Raw genomic sequence first — 18,855 nt, forward strand, 5'->3', positions numbered from 1 at the left:
GTGGAGTGCTCCGAGCCTTGAGCTGTCCTGGACCGATGCATTAAGTCAAGCTGATTGCCTGAGAGATCACTGTGGCCCTTCATCCTGGAGCTTGGTACTGGCCAGTTCAGTCGGGGTGGGGGTGACTTTGAGGCCATGGATTCTCGGTTTTCACCTCACCCCCTTGTGCCACTAGTTTGAGGACAGTGGAAGGACGAGAAGCTTGTCTCATCACCCCTCCACTGGGGTAGGAGACCAGAATTCCACACTGGGTGCTTGGAATATTAGTTTCAACAGGTGCCTGAGGGCCTCAGGCCCAGACCAGGGCATGCTTCAAGCTGGAGGAGTTCTGCTGGCCTTGGAAACACCTAAAGATCCCCTTTTCTTCCAGAGGAGCATGATTCTGAAGCATCCTATCCCACCCAGCAAATCACGGTACTGGATTGTCATTCTTTCCCTGTGTGCAATTTCCTTTTGTCTGTATGGTCAGAGCCAGGTGCTAAAGTTTGCAAGCGCTTTGGCTCACCTACCACTTCAGGGCATGGCTCTGCCAAAGCCATGGTCAATGTGGAAATGGCCAGGGACTAAGATAAGAGCCAGGGGGGTGTATGGGCTGGTCTCTGGCTTGGGACTTACATGACATGAGGGAGGTTTTCTGAGCTCTTATCTCAGCATTAAGTTGAGAGCTACCCTGGCTTATGGTGGCTGTCCACCTGCCAGCTCTGCAGGGCGTGTTTGTTGGGGATTGGGAGCTATTAAATGGCTGGGTAAGAAGGAATGTGCTAGGATCATGGCTGAGAATAGTCCAACTGTCGAGCCTTCCTGGGGGAAATTCTGTGTTTGAAACCAAACTTTGGTTTAGGGGTTGAGGGGTGTCATGTTTCATGGAGCCCAGTTTTGAGGTTGTAAAACTCTCCATGGAGAGGAAATCAGGCAAGGTGCAATTTTTAGGGGTCCTAAGTCCAGATGTAACTTGCTGGGTCAAAGAAGAATCATAAGCCATAAACTAAAAAAACAGAACAAACAAACAAACCAAACTAACAAACCTGTAGATCTAGCTGAGCCAGAAGGCCAGCCGAAGCATGGTGGGGAGATGTTGGCCTAGGGCTTTGGGTTCCAGTAGCATCTGCTCTAGACCTCGGAGATGAAAGGCACCTGAGCCCATGGACAGATGAAGAAAGTCCTGGGCAAGTACCCAGAGACTTTGCCACACACAGGAGGTGAGGGCTGAGGGTGGAAAGTTGATCTAGTCTGTCCCCCTTGTTTTACAGATGAGGGAGCTGAGACCTAGGAAAGTAGCATGAGCAGCAGAACTGAGCCCGAAATCCGGAAGAGTGTTCGTTCCAATGTGCTCCAGTACTTCAGGAGAAAAAATGTGGGCAGGGAGCACCTCCTGAGACCTGAGAAAGAAACACAGAGAGGAGGAAAACAAGGGGGAAAGACTGCAAAGATTTGGAGAGGAAGGAGGGAGAATCAAAGGCCTGAGGAAAAGTGTGAAGAAAAGAGGTGTGAGCTGTCTTTGGGCGAAAGGACTGCCAGCTCCATCCTCTATTAAGCATAGCATGTTCTGTTCCTAATGACGATAGAGAAGATATAACCACGGAATGGGGGAATAACCATGATTTGATCAGTGAAAGAAAAGCCTGGAATAGATAGAGGCAGGACAGCAAAGCAATCTGAGGAGCAATGAGGTTACAACGGGAACTCACCAATCATACTTCAAGCACTTATGTAGTACTGATAGTCCCTGTAGACTTGTCTGTGTCTGCCCCTAGGTTATAAACCCACTGAAGCCGGGAACTATATATGAGCATTACTCAGCTGCTGATGATGCTTTTTTTTTTTTTTTTTTTTTTTTTGGCAGATGTCTGGTACAGGGATCTGAACCCTTGACTTTGGTGTTACAACACCACACTCTAAATTACTGAGCTAACCGGCCAGCATCTTATCAGCTTATCTCCAGGGCCTAGCTCAGTATCATGGCACGCAGTAGTTGCTCACAAAATGTCCGTTAGAAAATGTTACATAAATGAATACCTTGATGCCTGTGTGTATGTATTTATAAATTCAACACCCACATGAGGTGCTCCCTGAGAAGCATCTCTGTATTGAACTGCAAATGCCAAGACATCCCAGGCAAAACCTGCCTGGGAAGCCAGGTAACTCTGTCCGCCAAAATGAGACATGGCTCCTGGGCTTTCCCCAACAGACACAGATCTTGGAGGCTCCACTGGGACTAGGTGAAACGCACCGGAAGATACAGAAGTAGTCGGATTCACTGGGCTCTCTGCCTGGTAGTGGACCTTCAGAAGAGATGTTGGCTCTTTGCCTCCAAATTGTCAACACCCTCCAGCCAAAGACCACCAGGAACACTCTTGAGGTCAAAGAAGTTGGGTTTATTGCTCATTGCAGCAAGGGAGAAGGCACACCGTGGAGAGCCATAGGATGTCTCAGGAAGAGGGTGCTGGAAAGGACTTATTATAGGATTCAGGTTGGGTTGGGGGATCTGTGGGAGGGTTTAAGGAAGCCATGTTTTTTCTAAGATTGGATGCTGTCAGAAAAAAGAGATAATGCTATAATTGGATTAGGTATATTACTAAATAAATCTTATTCAGTAGAAGGGCAGACTAGAGCAAGGCTAAAGCTGCAATTGGTAAGGAAGCAGCAGTCACTCAGATTAGCCAGGATGGGGGGGGGATCATCATTTTTGTGGTTTGGGCAATGTTCCTGTTTTTGTCTGTGTTCACACGTGATTATGGAATGATCTTGTTTTTGCCTCCACCCATCATGGTCATAGAATGGCCTTGTGTGACGCCAGTGTCCTGTGAATCTATGTTTGACAGAACACCCAGACCAGTTGTGAGTGCCAGGCCAGCCGGCAGCAGCACCAAGGCCTAGCCGAGAGTACCAGGCCAGCTGCTGGATGTCAGGGGCTGCTTTTCTTCCTCAAAATGTCCATTTTGAGATAATCCCTGGTTTCCAACCAGGGTTTGGCAGTCTAGTATCTAAATATTTAGGCCCTCCCTGTACTCTGACCCAGTCACACCCATATGTAGAACCAGCCAGGCAGAGGAACGTCATCACTGGCTTGGGCTGTGTGCATCTGCATGTGGTTTTGTGTACGTGTGTCTGTGCCCGCCAGAAATACCCTGATAAGATGGGAAAGAGGCCAGAGGCAGTCCTACTTCACCCCTGGGCCCAGCACGACTTCCTCTCTGCCCAGAAAGTAAGGCACTGGGATTGAGTCCCAACAGTCTCTAGGGCAGCATGGGTGCCCAGCTTTAGGTGGAGTCAGGGAAGCACGCACAGAAGGGATATTGCTGCAGCCAACTCGAGAGGAGCGGGAAAGGGAAGGGGTAGGGGTGGAAGGGAGGGGAGAGTTCCTTTGTATAAATTGGTCTCTTGAGGAGCTGCTGATTTTCCTTCAAGGAAGCAGCGTGCTGTAAGTCACTGTGGATTTCCACCCCCATCTCTTTCTGTTTTCAGCCTCTTGTCTCCAAAACAGGCCCTGTTGATTAGAACAAAAAAATCACTTACGTTGACCTCATCCTTCACTAAGAGGCTTAATCTGACCCCTTTCCAATCAAACAAACTTTCTTCCCTCAGTTCCGTCTCTCCAGCTTTAAAATATTAGGACATCTCCTGCTGTGCCTTACAAGTAGCCAGGCAAAGGCTAATACCATCACTAAGTGGTGCCACGGTGCCATGTGAAATCACCTGTAAAATGGCAAAGGAAAACGAGGCTGAAGTCAAGGGGGTGGGCTTCAAATGCTTGATATTTTGGCAAAGTCCTGACTCTTCCCAGAGCGTAACCAGCCCTGTACTGCACTGTGATGTGGCCCAGCTAATGACAGACCAGCTATCGAGGGTCAAACCTCAACTGGTACTGCTTGTCTGTGGAGTCAGAAATCAGACCCTAGGATCCTCTGGTGTCTAGGCACATGAAACACATCCTGGGTGAAGTGGCAAGTTGTGGCAGTGGGTGAGGTGATAGGGGTCTGAATGTCCTCCCACAATCAGCCTGAATCACGGAGATCAGAGGTTACAAGATAGAGGCTCATTTGTATAGCCAGCCCTGTTGTCTAGCATCCAACCAATCAACCAAGTGCTCGTTCAGCACTTTGTCAGAGTTTTGGGGGTGGGGTGTGCAGCATGTTGTCCCCATCCTGAGAAAAAAAACACATTTTCCGCTCTGGGATAGCTTACAATCCCTTTAGAATGACTTAGAGAACAATTAAGTTCAAAGGTGGGAAGGGCAACTGGAGTTCGGAGGTGAGAGAAATCATGCATGGGTCTAGCTGGTACCACACCTGCAAGGTGGGACTTGATTTGGGCCTCGAAAGATAAGCAGGATTGGATAGGTAACAGGGAAGAAGAATGGTGTTCCAGCTGTGAAGAGCACAAACAAGTTTGAAGGTGGCAATAAACCATATGTGTGTGTATGCGTGCATATTAAAAGTCATAGGAGGGGCTGGCTGGTTAGCTCAGTTGGTTAGAGTGTGGTGTTCCAACACCAAGGCCCAGGGTTCGGATGCCCCTACTGGCCAGCCGCCAAAAACAACAATGAAACAAACAAACAAATAAAAAGTCATGGGAAAGGAGGTCAGACAGGCAGAGTGGGCTGAGAGCATGGAAAGCTGAGAGACTTTGCACTTAATTTGGTTGGTGACAGGGAGGCACTGTACATTCTTAAACAGGGAGGGGACACGGACCAAGTGATGTTTCAGAAAATGATCTAGCAGTAGTGGTTGACTGAGGATGGCGCTCTGGTTGATCTCTTCATTCTTGTCTCTCCATGGAGAGACAATCTCACCGTATTGTACTTCTGCAGCCACGTGTCTGCATTCCTTACTGACACCAGGAGGTCTTTATGAGTAGTGGCCATATCTTATCCATTTTTCAATTCTGGCATCTACCTGGCTCATAGTAGGCACTCAATGAACATGGGTTAAATGAATAGGTCAATTCATTTTAATTAACTGAATTACAATGACATACCACACAAGGATAACAACTGTTAAAGAATTAGACTAAATTACACGTAACACTAAAACAAATCATAATTTGATTTTTTAAAAATAATTTGTGAAACACTTCAGGATCTTACGCCCATCTTTGTAAGCAGTAATTATTGCAGTATAATAATTCCTATCACACAGGATACTAGATGAGTTTTCTAATATGTACTTGGATATGTCATGCATCAGATTATGTTCCACTAAACCTGTATCCATATGGTATGCATATAGTAACCTGTTCTAGTGCAGCTAATACAGTGGATATTTGGCCTGTTCTTCTGGTACTCAGAAGGGATTTGGTTGTAGCTGCAACTCCCTTTGATCAAACCCAATATTTCTTTATTTTTCTGCATAGTAGGGTTTATTACTTGTAACAAGTAATGGAGTACACTGGGGATAATCACCAAAGCAATGTCTCTCTGAACAAAAAAAAAAACAGGGTATCCTACATAGACTAAGTTCCCGGCCAACTCCCCACTAGGTCCTCATTTAGGTCCAATTATGCAAATGGAGGATGCAAACTTATTTGATTTGGATTGGATGACTATGGAACACAACTCATTGGTCTCTTCTTGAAGCCTAGTTTGCATTTGGGCCCAGAAAGGAGCCCTGAAAACTGGTCTGTGCGCAGGAGTTTCTTTTTTATTTTATTTTTTTCCAGAAAGGTGTAAAGTTTATTAACATCTTTACAAAAAAAAAAATGAAACACAGCTCCTGAATATGGGACGGTTCCTTATTTACAAGTTTTACTATGGGAGGCACATTTTAATCAGCATTTCAAATAATCAAAGGAGTACAGATTTTTTCTAGAAATATCAGTATTTCACTCTCCAGGTAGAAGATTAATGAAGACATTAAGTGACTGCCCCAGTTAGATGCAGATAAACTAATACCTTAAAAATATACAAAAAAGGGTAATTATTACTTAAACATGAATTTTCACAAAATTATTCTTGTGGCTAATTCAGACAATCCATTTGCTTAGAAAAGCTGACCTAAAAAAAAAAGCAACACATAAATATGTCTTCATTTAAGTACATGCTTTCAAACTAATTTAAAAAGAAAAGTTGGGGTTGGCCGGTTAGCTCACTTGGAAGAGCCTGGTGCTGATAACAGCAAGGTCAAGGGTTCAGATCCCCATACCTTGCCAGCTGCCAAAAAAGAAAAAAAAAAGAAAAGAAAAGAAAAGAAAAGTCTCATTAGGGTTTCCAGAGCTTTAGGAGTCCATCTTCACTGTAGGTAGCAATCAGATTCTGATGAGGCTGATGCGCAATACCAATCACATCCTTCTCGTGAACTGTCAAAGTTCTCTCCAGTTTGCCAGTGACTATGCTGAAATAGTAGAGCACAAAGTCCTCCCCCACACAGTTGATCCATTCACCACGGGGAGAGAGGGCACAGCAAACAAAGTCATCACCTTCTCTTTTACCAGAGCTGAAGCTTCTGACAATCTGCCCCTGCATGTTCATGATGACCACCGTGTTTGATCTTTTGCTCACTACAAAGTGCTCTGGATTTTTAGAAAGCAGGATCACACTGTTGACAGTAATGTCTGTCCCTGCAGTGCTGCGCAGGGATTTAAAGGTATTTGAACATTCTGTGGTCTTCATATTTCAGATCTTTACGGTGCCATCAGAGGATGCGCAAATATAATGTCCATCTTGTGTAAATGTTGCTTCGTTAAAAAAGGAGTGGCCACGAAATTCCTTCAGGGTTTTCCCAGATTTTAAACCATGAATTCTAATTGTCTGGTCAAAAGAGACACTAAGGATCTGACTGCTATCCTTAGAAAAGTTTAGACAGGTGACACCTTTACTGTGTGCCCTTTCAAATCTCCTTAAACACTGTCCACTCTGAATCTTCCATACCTTGATTTTTCCATCTTGAGCCCCAGTTGCTAACATTTCTGTATCTCTGCTGAAACACACGCAGAGGACAGCATCATCCATCATCATAAAGTTATCCTGGGCCTGGTACTTAAGATCCCTCCTTATTTTTCCAGTAGTGAAGTTCCATACTTCAGTGAATCCATCAACAGATCCAGTGACTAGATACTGACCATCTGGAGAAAATCGAGCACACTCCACATGTGATTTCTGACCATACTTAATATGCCTGCTCAGCTATGCAGGAAACTTTTCTTCTTCCATGTCCTTAACAGCTGCTTTGCCTCGAAACAAATCTATGGTCACACCAGGAAGAAGCAACCCTTGGTGCTGCTGCCACTTCAGTGCCTGTCCCAGCGATACCATGAGACGAGATGGAGGCACCACACTGACTTCCCCAGCTAAGGCCTGAACAATTGCTGCTCTTCTCTTTGCTACTTCCATCTGGATATGCCTCACGAGGATCAAAATAAGACCTGGCCAAGAGGTTCTCCAGATGAATATACCACTCTGGCTGCGTTTGTTTTAACATGATCATGGGGTCAGTCAGCCTCAGAAACAACCTGGCAGCACCCAACTGACGGAGCCCTATCAATTCCAGAACAACTTGTTCATGGAGGTCAATGAGGGTTTTGTCTGGCAATTTCAGAGACTGTATAACCTGTAAAATGGTATCCCAATGGCCACTATTAATGTCAGCCACAAAACTCTCAATGCTGTCCACAGTATTCAGAGACACAGTAGTCTCCTCCTGTGAGGTAGCTAATGCCCGATGTAAACTATTCTCCTTCAGGTACTGCATGATGAGGCGGATCACATCCGAAGATTTGATTTTGATCGACATAGTGATATCTTGCTGGACCCAGGCCCTCCTCCACTCCTCAGGAGTTTCATTGTTGCTTTTTGGAGCATGCTGTTCCCCGGATCTGGTCTTTCTGCAAAATAACCTTAAGCATATACATCTAAGAGCAATAAATAATGCTGGTTGCTTGGGCCTCAGCACAATGCTTTACATTCCCGTAGCTCAGATTCCCCTTCCCTGTGTTGGTCCCAATATTATAATTACTTGTTTCTTCAGCATAAACTAGCCTATTCTGATTGGCACAGAAATCACCACATTAATTTTTACCAAGAATTGTAAGAAGTAAATATAGCAAAAGTATTTGAAAATGCATTTCTTATATAGGGAAACTAAAGTTTTGGAAAAGGTCACTCCCAATCAGTCAAAAGATATAAAGCACATTAATTCTCAGTCTAACACCCAGTTTTTCTCTCTTTTTTTAAAATGCAAATTTGAGTTTTAGTTTTTCTTAACAGCAAAAAAACTACAAAAAACAAAAAACTAAATTTTAAACTTTTTATTTTGCAGTGCTTAGAAGAAAATTTATATTTGTAAACACCTATATTAAAAATAAGAAAAATCTTGGGCTGGCCCATGGCTCACTCGGGAGAGTGTGGTGCTGATACCACCAAGGCCACAGGTTCAGATCCCTATATTGGGATGGCCGGTTAGCTCGCTTGGGAGAGCGTGGTGCTGACAACACCAAGTCAAGGGTTAAGATCCCCTTAATAGTCATCTTTGGGGAAAAAAAGAAAAGAAAAGAAAAATCTCAAATCAGCAATGTAAACTTCTATCTTAAGAAAACAGAAAAAGAAGAGCAAACTAAACCAAAATGAAATATACGTAGGAAATAAAGATTACAATAGAAAAATACGAAACAGAATTTAAAAGCATTAGAGAAAATAAACAAAACTAAAAGTTGATTCTTTAAAAAGATCAACAAAATTTGCAAACCTTTATCTAGATTGATCAAGAAAAAAAGAGAGGAGACTGCAATTACTAAAATCAGAAATAAAGCAGGGGCAAGGTACGGCCATTGCTGCTTCTATTACTCTGGAGCAGGCTTTGAGGAGAAAGACCTCTTCTTTTCCAGGTCTCTGCAGGTGACTCTCCTTGTGTCAATGCAGTCCAGTGTCTGGCACGATGCCTGCACGGTGGCTGTGGCTACTGCTGTGGTGTAGAGCCATTTTTGCAGCAGTGTGGCAGTGGTTGTGGTCGGCCATCCACGTGGAAGTGGCATTTTCCGCGTGCTCCTTGCCTGCTTCCTGGTGGGGTTTGCTGCCCTGGTCGTGCTCTGTTTCTTGCCTGCCTCAGGGCGGGGGATGGGGGTGCTGCCCTTGGGCTCCTACCTAGGAACCGGGTGAGCTCTGCTGTTTGCCTGCTTCCAGGTGGTGAGGGGGCTGCCTTCGACTCCAGCCTAGGATCCCGGGTATGTTCTCCAAACCCAATATTTCAAAAAATTGACTGCTAGTAATTTTCTCTCTACAGAAAGATTCATAATAAGATTTTTTTTTTTTTTTTTTGGCAGCTGGCCAGTAGAGGGATCCGAACCCCGGAACTTGGAGTTGTAACACCGTGCTCTAACCAACTGACCACGCATAATAGGATTCTTGAGGGTAGTAAAAAATTCCTCTTAATTGAAATAAGATTTGATTTTTTTGGCAGCTTGCCCATAGGGGGGCAAACCCCAACCTTGGGTAGTAATACCGCGCTGTAACCAATTGAGCTAATCAGCCAGCCCAAGTTAAGCACTTTAAAATGCCAAAAAATGAGTTGACTTATGATTGATTTGTATTCTCAGGAAATCATATGTAAAGTGACATATGCCTATAAGCATATTTTAGAGAAAAGGAGTTATGAGAGGGCCGATTTCTAGTTTGGGGTACAGCAGGTGGAGGAGTCAAGAGATCATGACCCCTTAAAGAGTCCATCTCCAGGTTTAGTCCCAAAGCACTAGTCTCTGAACCCTTCTTTCTATTTGCAGTAAATGTCCTTTCTGCCCCCTACAGGACCAATTCAGTTCTGAGAGAGTTGTTGTTCTAGGTAAAGCTGAGTCTATTCTGTGTGTTTATTTGTTCACTCATTCAACAGTGACTTACTAAGCACCTTCTATGAGCCAGACCCTGTGCTAAGCTCTAGATATAACCACGAGCAAAACCTAAGGCTGTGGATCCTGCTTCCAGGAAGCCATGGGCTAGCAGGGAGACACATAAACCAGGATCTGGCTTGGAAGGGTCAGGAAAGTCCTCACAGAGATAGCAAACTCTTCCAGAGGAGAGGGAGAGGAGAGGAGAAGGGTCAAGTTTCACAGGCAGAGGCCACAGCAGGCAATGTGCAGAGAGGTCTGGAAGGGCTAGAGGGGGAAGGTGAGGGAACTGAAAGGAGTTCAGAGTGTGGAGTAGAGAATGCATGGCCGAGAAAAATCATGCACTTAGTAGTTGCTGCCGTTTACTTGCCCTCTAAGATGCATAGCTTTTCTCCTTCACCCACCCGCCCCTTTTAAAAGAGAACAGAATGTAATTTAGAAGAATCAAATTTTATTTCATGAATTCGCCTACCTGGTTGAAAATATTCACAAAGGACGTGATCATTCACGTTCATACACAAGAGAAAGTTTGCTGAATATAAAATGCTCCTTTACCCATCCAACCCACTGCCAGGGATGGTAAAGTGCTTGCCTAGTCTATTGTGGGGCTTCAGTCCTCATGAATGTTGAATAGTTTGGCTACTTCATTGAGATCTTCATGTTGTTCACCATCCTTGATGATCTGAGGGAGAGAGTAACAATAGGTCTCTAACTCACTCCATGTGCGATGGTCATGCCAGGCCCACACAATCGGGCCACCTAGGTCAGACCCACATCACACTGGGAGGGAGTTGTGGGAACAGCTTTCTACTAACCCAAAATAAGCAGCTTGCCAACTCCCAGGCCACCCAGCTAAGTCCCAAGTAAAAAAGAAATGTTCTTGAGCCAAGGCTATACCTTTGTTCTGCTTAGGCATAATTTGACCTGGGTGGACAATGCATCTCAGGGTACCTGATGAAGCCACAGGAGTGTTTTCTGACCCACACTTCCCATCTTCCTCTAAGAGCTCTGACAGGCACCTACCTTCCTTGCTATTGGCATTCGGTTAAAGACGTTCCATAGCACGATCCCCACCACCACTCTGTCCCTGAGATAGAAGATGACACCTTTGCCGTAGTCTTCCCCTGGAACGGGGGCCTGTGGAACTGCAGGGGTGCTCGCAGGGATAGTGATTTCTGAGGCTTCAGACTCTGTTTCGCTCTCTGATCGGATACCAGTTCCTGTGGCCAATCCCCCAAACAAACAAATATACAAAATCAAAGCTTTAGTTATTATGAGCTTGGGAAATTCTAGAAGGCAAGTGTCTTCCAAGACCTCCTTCGAGCTGCTTCTAGATGATTTTTCTATGCCCTCTCGGTAAATCCTGGCGTTCTCCAACCTCTCTCCACTGACAAAGCCAAGGAAAATTCTTCCTTGCCAGCTCTCAGGCACAGGGTCAGTCTGACCCACAACTTCCCTCCCTTACTATCTCATTTTATCTCACTTTACACTATGGATATTTCCTGGTATCTGGATTTCTTCAAACTGCAGAAGACTTACTCTTGCCCTCTAAAAAACATTCTAGAGCTGCATGGTCCAGTACAGTAGCCACTATCCCTATATAGCTATTTAAATGAAAATTATTTCAAATTAAATAAAATGTTAAATTCAGTTCCTTATTTGCATTTGCCACATTTCAAGTGCTCAACAGCCACATGTGGCTAGTGGCTACTTTACTGGACAGAGATAGAACATTTCCATCATAAAAGAAAGTTCTATTGGACAGTGCTAGAAGGACACTTTAGTCAAAGAAGGAGGCACTTTTCATGTGGAAAAACCATATTGGAAGCATTTCTTCCTAGAATTAGAAGGTAAAGGAGGAGAATGGCAACATGAGAAGGGGGTCTCCTGAGAAAACACCAGGCTCCAAATAATACTGCCCAGTGGACACAGCAGTGACCTGGAGTTTATAAGTATTTGGGTCCCTCTCCTGGATTCACTTACCAGGAGAGATCAGAATTAAGGAGTATGGAATACACCTGAATTACACAGGAAAAGGACCTACGTATCCATATGTCTTGCTTTCTCCTTAAACAGCAGCTTGCCCTTGAAACACCTCTGGCAAAAGGACACAGAGGTTAAATAACTTGAGCCAAGGTCATGGAATAAGGCCTAGGAGTTAAATAAAAGAGACATGTGTAGGAGAGAAGTCCATTCCAAGAGGTGCTTCCCATCTAAAGAAAACCTGGCATTAAGATCTGACAAATGGAATTAGAGGCAGCCCAAGAACTACTCAGCCCAGTTCTTTGCTACCCAGGGCCCACGGAAGAAAGCAGGTCCTAAAGTAAGGTTCACCTGGTGCTTGAGATTAGCATGAAGCCCCCCCCCCTCCAAAAAAAAGGAGAAAAAAAATCAAAAACAAAACCTAAAAAGTTCAAGTTTTCTTCATCACAGTTCTTCCTATCCCCTAGAGACAAACAAAACGACAGAGTCATTGAGGCTACACTGTCCACTGTCTAGGACGGACACTCACGATATTTGTGTATATGCTTTGACCAAGATACCTGATTTTGTCAGATCTCAAACCACTAAAGAGTGAAGACTTTAGGTTTGGTTTCTTTTAAAGCACAACATGAAGAGAGGCTTTCACTGACAGCTCCCTCTGGCCAATACAGCAACTCCTTGTTCAGGGGATTTTGGACCACTGCTTCTCAACACTCTTCCAAGAGAAGTGGTTAGGCTTCCTTACCTGACTGCTCTGTGGCAGATTTTGGGTTGTCTTGTGCAGTTGCTTTTGCAAAAACACCAACTGTGGGCAAACTACTGTCCACAAGACCAATAGCTTCATAGCCAACATCAGGGCCCAAATCACTCCTAAAGAAGGAGAAAGGTTTTCTGTCAAGGGACTGTAAGGAATGACACAGTAGAACATATTCTCCATGACACCATACTCTCATGCCAACCAAAGAACTTAGTAGGTGTAACAACAATAGAAATGCCAAGCTGATCTGTTGCCACTAGGGCATCTGGGGACAATCACGAGAAAACAGGATTATCTCAAACAGCTCTTATTTTTCCTTAAGAAGCCATTATACATATCACGTATCCATACAATGATCTAAACTTTTATGCCATGCCACATTTGGGGAGTGATGGGTTCCCCATTTTTGCTATTGGCTACCTTCTTTTAATGTGTCCTAACTGGTTTTGAAGCTGTAAAGAGTGTTCTAATTATGGAATTCAGAATTTGAGATGTTTTATGGTTTCACTGACCTTCAGTATTTCCCCATAGCTGTCATTTTTCAAGACTGGAATGCCTTCTATAAAATGGCACCTTCATCCACTTGGTCATTTTATTTTGATTGCTCTTGGAAACTTTCCCTATCATCATCATACCTTTTTTAATATGCTAGGAACTTCACAATATTTGAATCAGACAATTACCAGGTTGTTTGTAATAATCTAGGATACTCTAGCTGTTTTGTTTCTGGTGCTCTACATTTTGTTATCTTCTTGGCTGCAGTAGCTCAGTGGACTGGTGCCTTCAGGGAACAGTCTACAATGACTCTTGGGAATCTGCTCCTAGGACCTAACTGATCATTGTAAAGTTATGGACTATTTTTTCCTAATTGTATCATCTTCTATGTGTTGACCCTGAAATTCATGTTATTTTTTTGCTGCCCAGTCATAAAACTGTACGTAACTGTCCTAAAATGTACTTCTATCAGCTGAGAATATCCCCAACAGAAACCACTTAGAAGCTTCTGAAACCTCAAAGTTCTTTTTATGTATCCCATCTTTCAAATAAACAAGATGAAACTGTGTCAAATAGGACCAGCTCTGGTATTCAGGAATGTCCACTGCCAACCCTTCTTCATCCAATGAACTACCTATACATACCTGACTTTGAACTGCTGATCTTAAGGGTTACATATGAGTGGGCTGCCTTTTGTTCATTATGTTGGGCTTGTTAGGGTTACCAGTAAAGAACAAATTAAAATATACTGCTGTCTATACCTAAGAGCAAACTTTGTACCACCCACTGTAGCTCAAACTCTGGGCTATTTTGCCAGAAGTGCCGGTGCTATCTCCATTCATTCACATAGTCTAAATTATGCCAAACAGGACACTTTTACCAGATGGCCGCTTGGGAATAGAATGTGTGGACATGAGATGGAATTGTTTCCCCTCTATATGAAGCTAACTGGCCCACAAGAAAACCAAACCATAATCCTGTGTTATGATCCTATGAATACTGAGTTCTAACCAGTTGAGTCCCCAAGGCACGCAACTATTACCAGAACATTGACTGATGCCAGTATGGTTTAGCAGCTCCAGTCATATTTTCTCCAGCCAACCTTCCGCTCACAACAGCGTGATCATGGTGCTCTACCCGCCTCCTACCCAGCTTTATATCGTAGAAGCATGCAGCATCTCCTGCCTTTGGAAACAAATACATAACATGAACACATGATAAAAAAGCAAGCAAAAGACAGAATATGAACTTTGGGGGCTCAAAGAAACCTTGCAATGTTAACGAATTAATGTTTTCCAACTATAGGACAGAATCATACCTAAACTATCAAAAACAGTTGAGATTTCATTTTTATTTATTTATTTTATTTATTTATTTATTTATTTTTATTTTAATTTTTTTAAAGATGACCGGTAAGGGGATCTTAACCCTCGACTTGGTGTTGTCAGCACCATGCTCAGCCAGTGAGCGAACCGGCCATCCGTATATGGGATCCGAACCCGGGGCCTTGGTGTTATCAGCACCGCACTCTCCCGAGTGAGCCACGGGCCGGCCCGAGATTTCATTTTTAAAAGACTATTCTGTTTCCACAAAGCTAACCTAAATCTTCTATGCTTCAGTTTACTTACGCCTATTTCTTCTCATTCTATCCTAGTGGACAGGATATCTGATAACCATGATTTGCAGAATACTCTTCTACATGTGGAAACCAGTTTTTCCATGTGACTGCCTCTCACCTAGAAATCTTTTCCACCATAAGATTTTTTTTTTTTTGGTCATTCAGTATTCATTCGTTTATTCATTCATTCAACAAATATTTAGGGAGTACTTACATACAAAAGCATTATGCTGTCTGGGTTGCTGAGACAAAACTGACATGAACCTCACCTACAAGGTGTGTATAACCTAGTACAGGAAGATGCAGTACTGTTCATCACTACAGTGCAATGTAAACAAGTAATGTGCCATATAAGAAGTACAGATTAAACGAGCTAAGTGTTTCAAGCAGCTAAGTGTTTCAACCCCCACCTGGAGGTGAAGAGAGCCACCTTCATAAAGGATGTGGTATTTCAGCTCTCTAACCCTTTGTTCATCTTTGTGGCTGTTCAGACTTCTCCAAAGCAAACTGAAAATCAAACAAGTGAGCAATGGCAAAGTAAACTATGAAATCCACTTATAACTATGAATATTATACAGTCAAACTGTTTACAGAGTCTGAGGCAACATGAAAAATGCTTACATTTATGATGTTAAGTGAAAAAGAGCAGAATAGAAATGTTTATATATAGAATGCTCGTCACAACCATGTAAGACAAAGAAAAAAACCTGTGTGCATGAAACAAAGGAAAGGAAATACACCAAAATATTAATGGTTGCTGCAAGTGATTTTCCCCCTGTTCTCCTTGTCTGTGTCTTCTACACTGGGCACACGTTACTTTCATAACAGGTTAAAAAAAATCCAGTACATTTTATCTTTAAAAAAAAAAAACAACAAACCAAACAAAAAAACCACCAAGTTTTAAAGGGGGAAAAAAATCCTTCCAAGGCTCCTATGCCCTTAGCTGCAGAGTTCATAATCAAACACAATACACTTGTAATGATCTAGCAATGGGGAAATTACCTCATGGTTCCTACATACTATAGTCTTATGTCATAATAAATTTTTAAAACAACTAAAAATAGTATTTAAGGAAAATGAAAACAGAGTAATTTTCCTTTCCAGGGAACATGTTATAAAATTGCTTCATCCTCCATTCCCTGGACTCATGTTTGAGCAAAGAGAACAGCAGATCCGTTTGAGACCTGTGCATGTGCCCGCCAAGGGTTATGCCAATGGCTGCTATCAACAAGCAGAACTGGAAGGGCTGTACTCCTGTAGGCATACACACTGTTCATTTCATCTCCCATTAGCTTGCAGATGAGCCACACCTGATTTTCTAAATCAAGCAGTTCACAAGTTTCTATTCTCTACCCTCAGCTTCCAAACACTCTGACCCTATTTGATTAGGCTGTCGATGAGCTTTAGCACACCATCAGCAGACTTGCTCACAGGCTGGGGACAATGAATTGTGCCTACTCACACTGTAGCACACTTACCACCCAGATGTTAGAGCGTGCTTGTAGCTCTGCATTTACCCGGAAGCCCCCAAAATCTGAGTCTATTTCTAGTCCACCAGTCTTGGCCAACTCAACATTGGGCTCCAGGCCCACAGCTGCTACTATGTGGTCAGTTTCTACCTGAGGCAAAAAAGAAATAATTCAGTCAAATACCATAGTTTCCGCTCATGCCTACGGACATAACAAATGCACATCAAGCCATCGAGAATTGGAGTTTTAAAAAATCAAGGGCTAACTTACCTCTAGTAATAGATTTTAAGTTCTATTTCATAGACCCTGCCTGTCCCCCACTCACACATACCCCATATCATCTGTACAAAAATCTGCCACCCTTGCGAGGACTCAAAAATCTGTGATACAGATAGGAAGGGGCTAAGGGAAAGTGGTTTATAGGTGCCTGCTCTGGGTCTCATCATTCTCTGTTTTAATGGGGGCCAGTTAATTCAGAAAATTATGACAGGTTAATGGTGGCTGCCAAGAAAACTAATCTACCAGTGTCGAGTGAAGGAGTAAGAATGAGGAAAGGGGAGAGGACAGCTGGACGGTCTCCCGGCAGCCGGTCTTCCCCTACTTACCTTCCTGCCATCTGTCAGCTTGATGAGTAACCTGCCACTGCTGACTCCAACTGATTGCACAATAGCATTGGGCATCACCAGAACCCCTTCTGTAAAGGCAAACAAGACCCAAGGCTGAGCCCATGAGCCCATCAGGAGAAGTAGGGAAGATGACCAGCGGCCTCCCCCATAGTAAAACCAATAATCATCAGTACGTAGGCAGTGTGGAGAGCCACGAGAACCTGTACCCACAGTTCATTTTTAGCACTTCCGGGAATTTGGTGCATCACATTCAGAACACAAAGATGAACTTGGCTGACTGGAGGATGATGAAAACATTACACCTGCCAGGTGAACAGGGCTTATGTCAAGGGGGTTCCCAAAGAAGATATAACTGCCTTAGGCCACATGCAAAGGAAACAGAGTGGCAGCATATGGACATAGTCTCTTTACCTCGTCTGACTTTTTCCATGGTCCAGTTGCTGAGGTATTCAGGGAGGACCTTTCCCATATTTCCCTTCTCAGGGAAGAGTTGAATGACTTCTGTGCCCAAGGCTCGAGCTAGGAAGAAGAAATGGAGTAGTTACAGTAGGAGGCAAAAACCAATCCTAGAAAGACAGGAAGAGAAGTAAAGGAGCACTATGCAGCCCTTACTAAACACTAGGCAAAGGTGCAGTCCAAGCCAGAGCTTTCACTTGTGTGCACAAGGGCTTTGGTGCTTGAGTTCATTCATAAGGCAAATACAAGTGCCAGAACTGCTGTCCCTGGATTAAGCTACAGATTGAATTCAGTGCACTTCCACACTTGCAGTCACCTCAGGCTTACACAAGCGCTTCACGACCTCTGAATAGGAAGCATCCTCCTGAGAAGATGCCCTGATTTTACCTAGCTGAAAAATAATATTAAGATAAATGGTTGACATGAAACATTCAAACTGGAACTCACAGATCTGTCAAGCTGAGAACTATCATGTACCTGAAGGAAGCAGGGAGCAGCAGGTCAAAGACACACAAAGTTTTGTAATCTGCACTGATTGCCCTTATCATCTTAATAATTCACTTTCCTTAATATTTTATTTCTAAGGAGTTCTGGCATAGAGGCTAGAGGAAAAGAAAGAAAGAAGCGCTGTTAAGTTGGTCAGATGCCAGCTTTTTGGTCACCAAGGGATCCCTCACCAGAACTAATCTCAGTGCTTAACTTTTCACCATATAAACCTTAATCAAACTCATTCTACTGATCCTGGCATCTCTGGAATTTGTGAGAGCCCACCAAAAAGCATGTGATAGAAGACTAAGAAAGAAAACCAAGGTTACTACTCAATACTCACCCTTTCTGCCAAGTGCACAGGCCAGTTCACTACCAAGGAAGCCCCCACCGATAATCGTAATCGACTTGACTTCCCGTGAAATCTTCTCTAAGGCTCTAAAATCTCCAATCTGCAGGATCACACCAGTTTAGTCCACTAATTTCCCAAAGGGGCATAAGATAATAATACCAGGAAATATTTTCCTCTAAATCTCCAACAACAGTAATTTGCACATAAAATTTTCTCATTATATAAAGTGGCTCAATTATAGCCTCTATGTTATTAATGCAAATTTCCTTCTCCATTGTAACATTCCTTCTATCAACAGCGGTTCTCAACTGGTGGCACTTTTTCCCCCCTTTTCCTCAGGGGACATCTGGCAATGTCTGGAGATATTTTTGGCTGTCAGGGCAAGGAGATGCTGCTAGCATTTAGTGGGTAGAAGCCAGGCATGCTGCTAACATCCTACAATGCACAGGACAGCCCCCCACAACAATTATCCAGCCCAAAATGTCAATAGTGCTGAGGTTAACAAACCTTGTTCTGTTAAAAACTTAAAGGATCGTAGAAATCATATCAAATATGCCTAAGGGTGGCTGGAAAATTACAGCAGTTTTTATAAGCAAAGCACAGTGTTAAGAAGCAAACCATTCCCCTTCCTTTAAAAAAAAAATAAATAAATAAAATAAAAAGATGACTGGTAAGGGTATCTTAACCCGTGACTTGGTGTTGTCAGCACCACGCTCTCCCAAGTGAGTTAACCGGCCATCCCTACATAGGGATCCGAACCCTTGGCCTTGGTGTTATCAACACCACACTCTCCCAAGTGAGCC

General features: G+C 43.4%; 1 protein-coding gene and 1 pseudogene across 1 annotated transcript in view; both read right to left on the minus strand.

Annotated features, from left to right (window-relative positions):
• Positions 1 to 6,196: 6,196 nt before the first annotated feature.
• On the minus strand, positions 6,197 to 7,727 carry LOC134367467 (WD40 repeat-containing protein SMU1-like; annotated as a pseudogene).
• A 2,517-nt stretch (positions 7,728 to 10,244) lies between these two features.
• The window catches only part of AIFM1 (apoptosis inducing factor mitochondria associated 1), a 30,923-nt gene continuing 22,312 nt past the window's right edge, over positions 10,245 to 18,855 (minus strand). Inside the window, exons 9-16 of the mRNA XM_063083509.1 lie at positions 18,044 to 18,152; positions 17,170 to 17,277; positions 16,738 to 16,826; positions 16,142 to 16,282; positions 14,088 to 14,230; positions 12,539 to 12,663; positions 10,834 to 11,030; positions 10,245 to 10,492 (exon numbers count right to left, since the gene is read on the minus strand). Coding sequence (XP_062939579.1) covers positions 10,421 to 10,492; positions 10,834 to 11,030; positions 12,539 to 12,663; positions 14,088 to 14,230; positions 16,142 to 16,282; positions 16,738 to 16,826; positions 17,170 to 17,277; positions 18,044 to 18,152 — 984 coding nt within the window. The 3' untranslated portion in view covers positions 10,245 to 10,420. The remainder of the gene's footprint in view (positions 10,493 to 10,833; positions 11,031 to 12,538; positions 12,664 to 14,087; positions 14,231 to 16,141; positions 16,283 to 16,737; positions 16,827 to 17,169; positions 17,278 to 18,043; positions 18,153 to 18,855) is intronic.

This window comes from Cynocephalus volans, chromosome X (assembly GCF_027409185.1).
Source record: "Cynocephalus volans isolate mCynVol1 chromosome X, mCynVol1.pri, whole genome shotgun sequence".
Taxonomy (NCBI): Eukaryota; Metazoa; Chordata; class Mammalia; order Dermoptera; family Cynocephalidae; genus Cynocephalus; species Cynocephalus volans.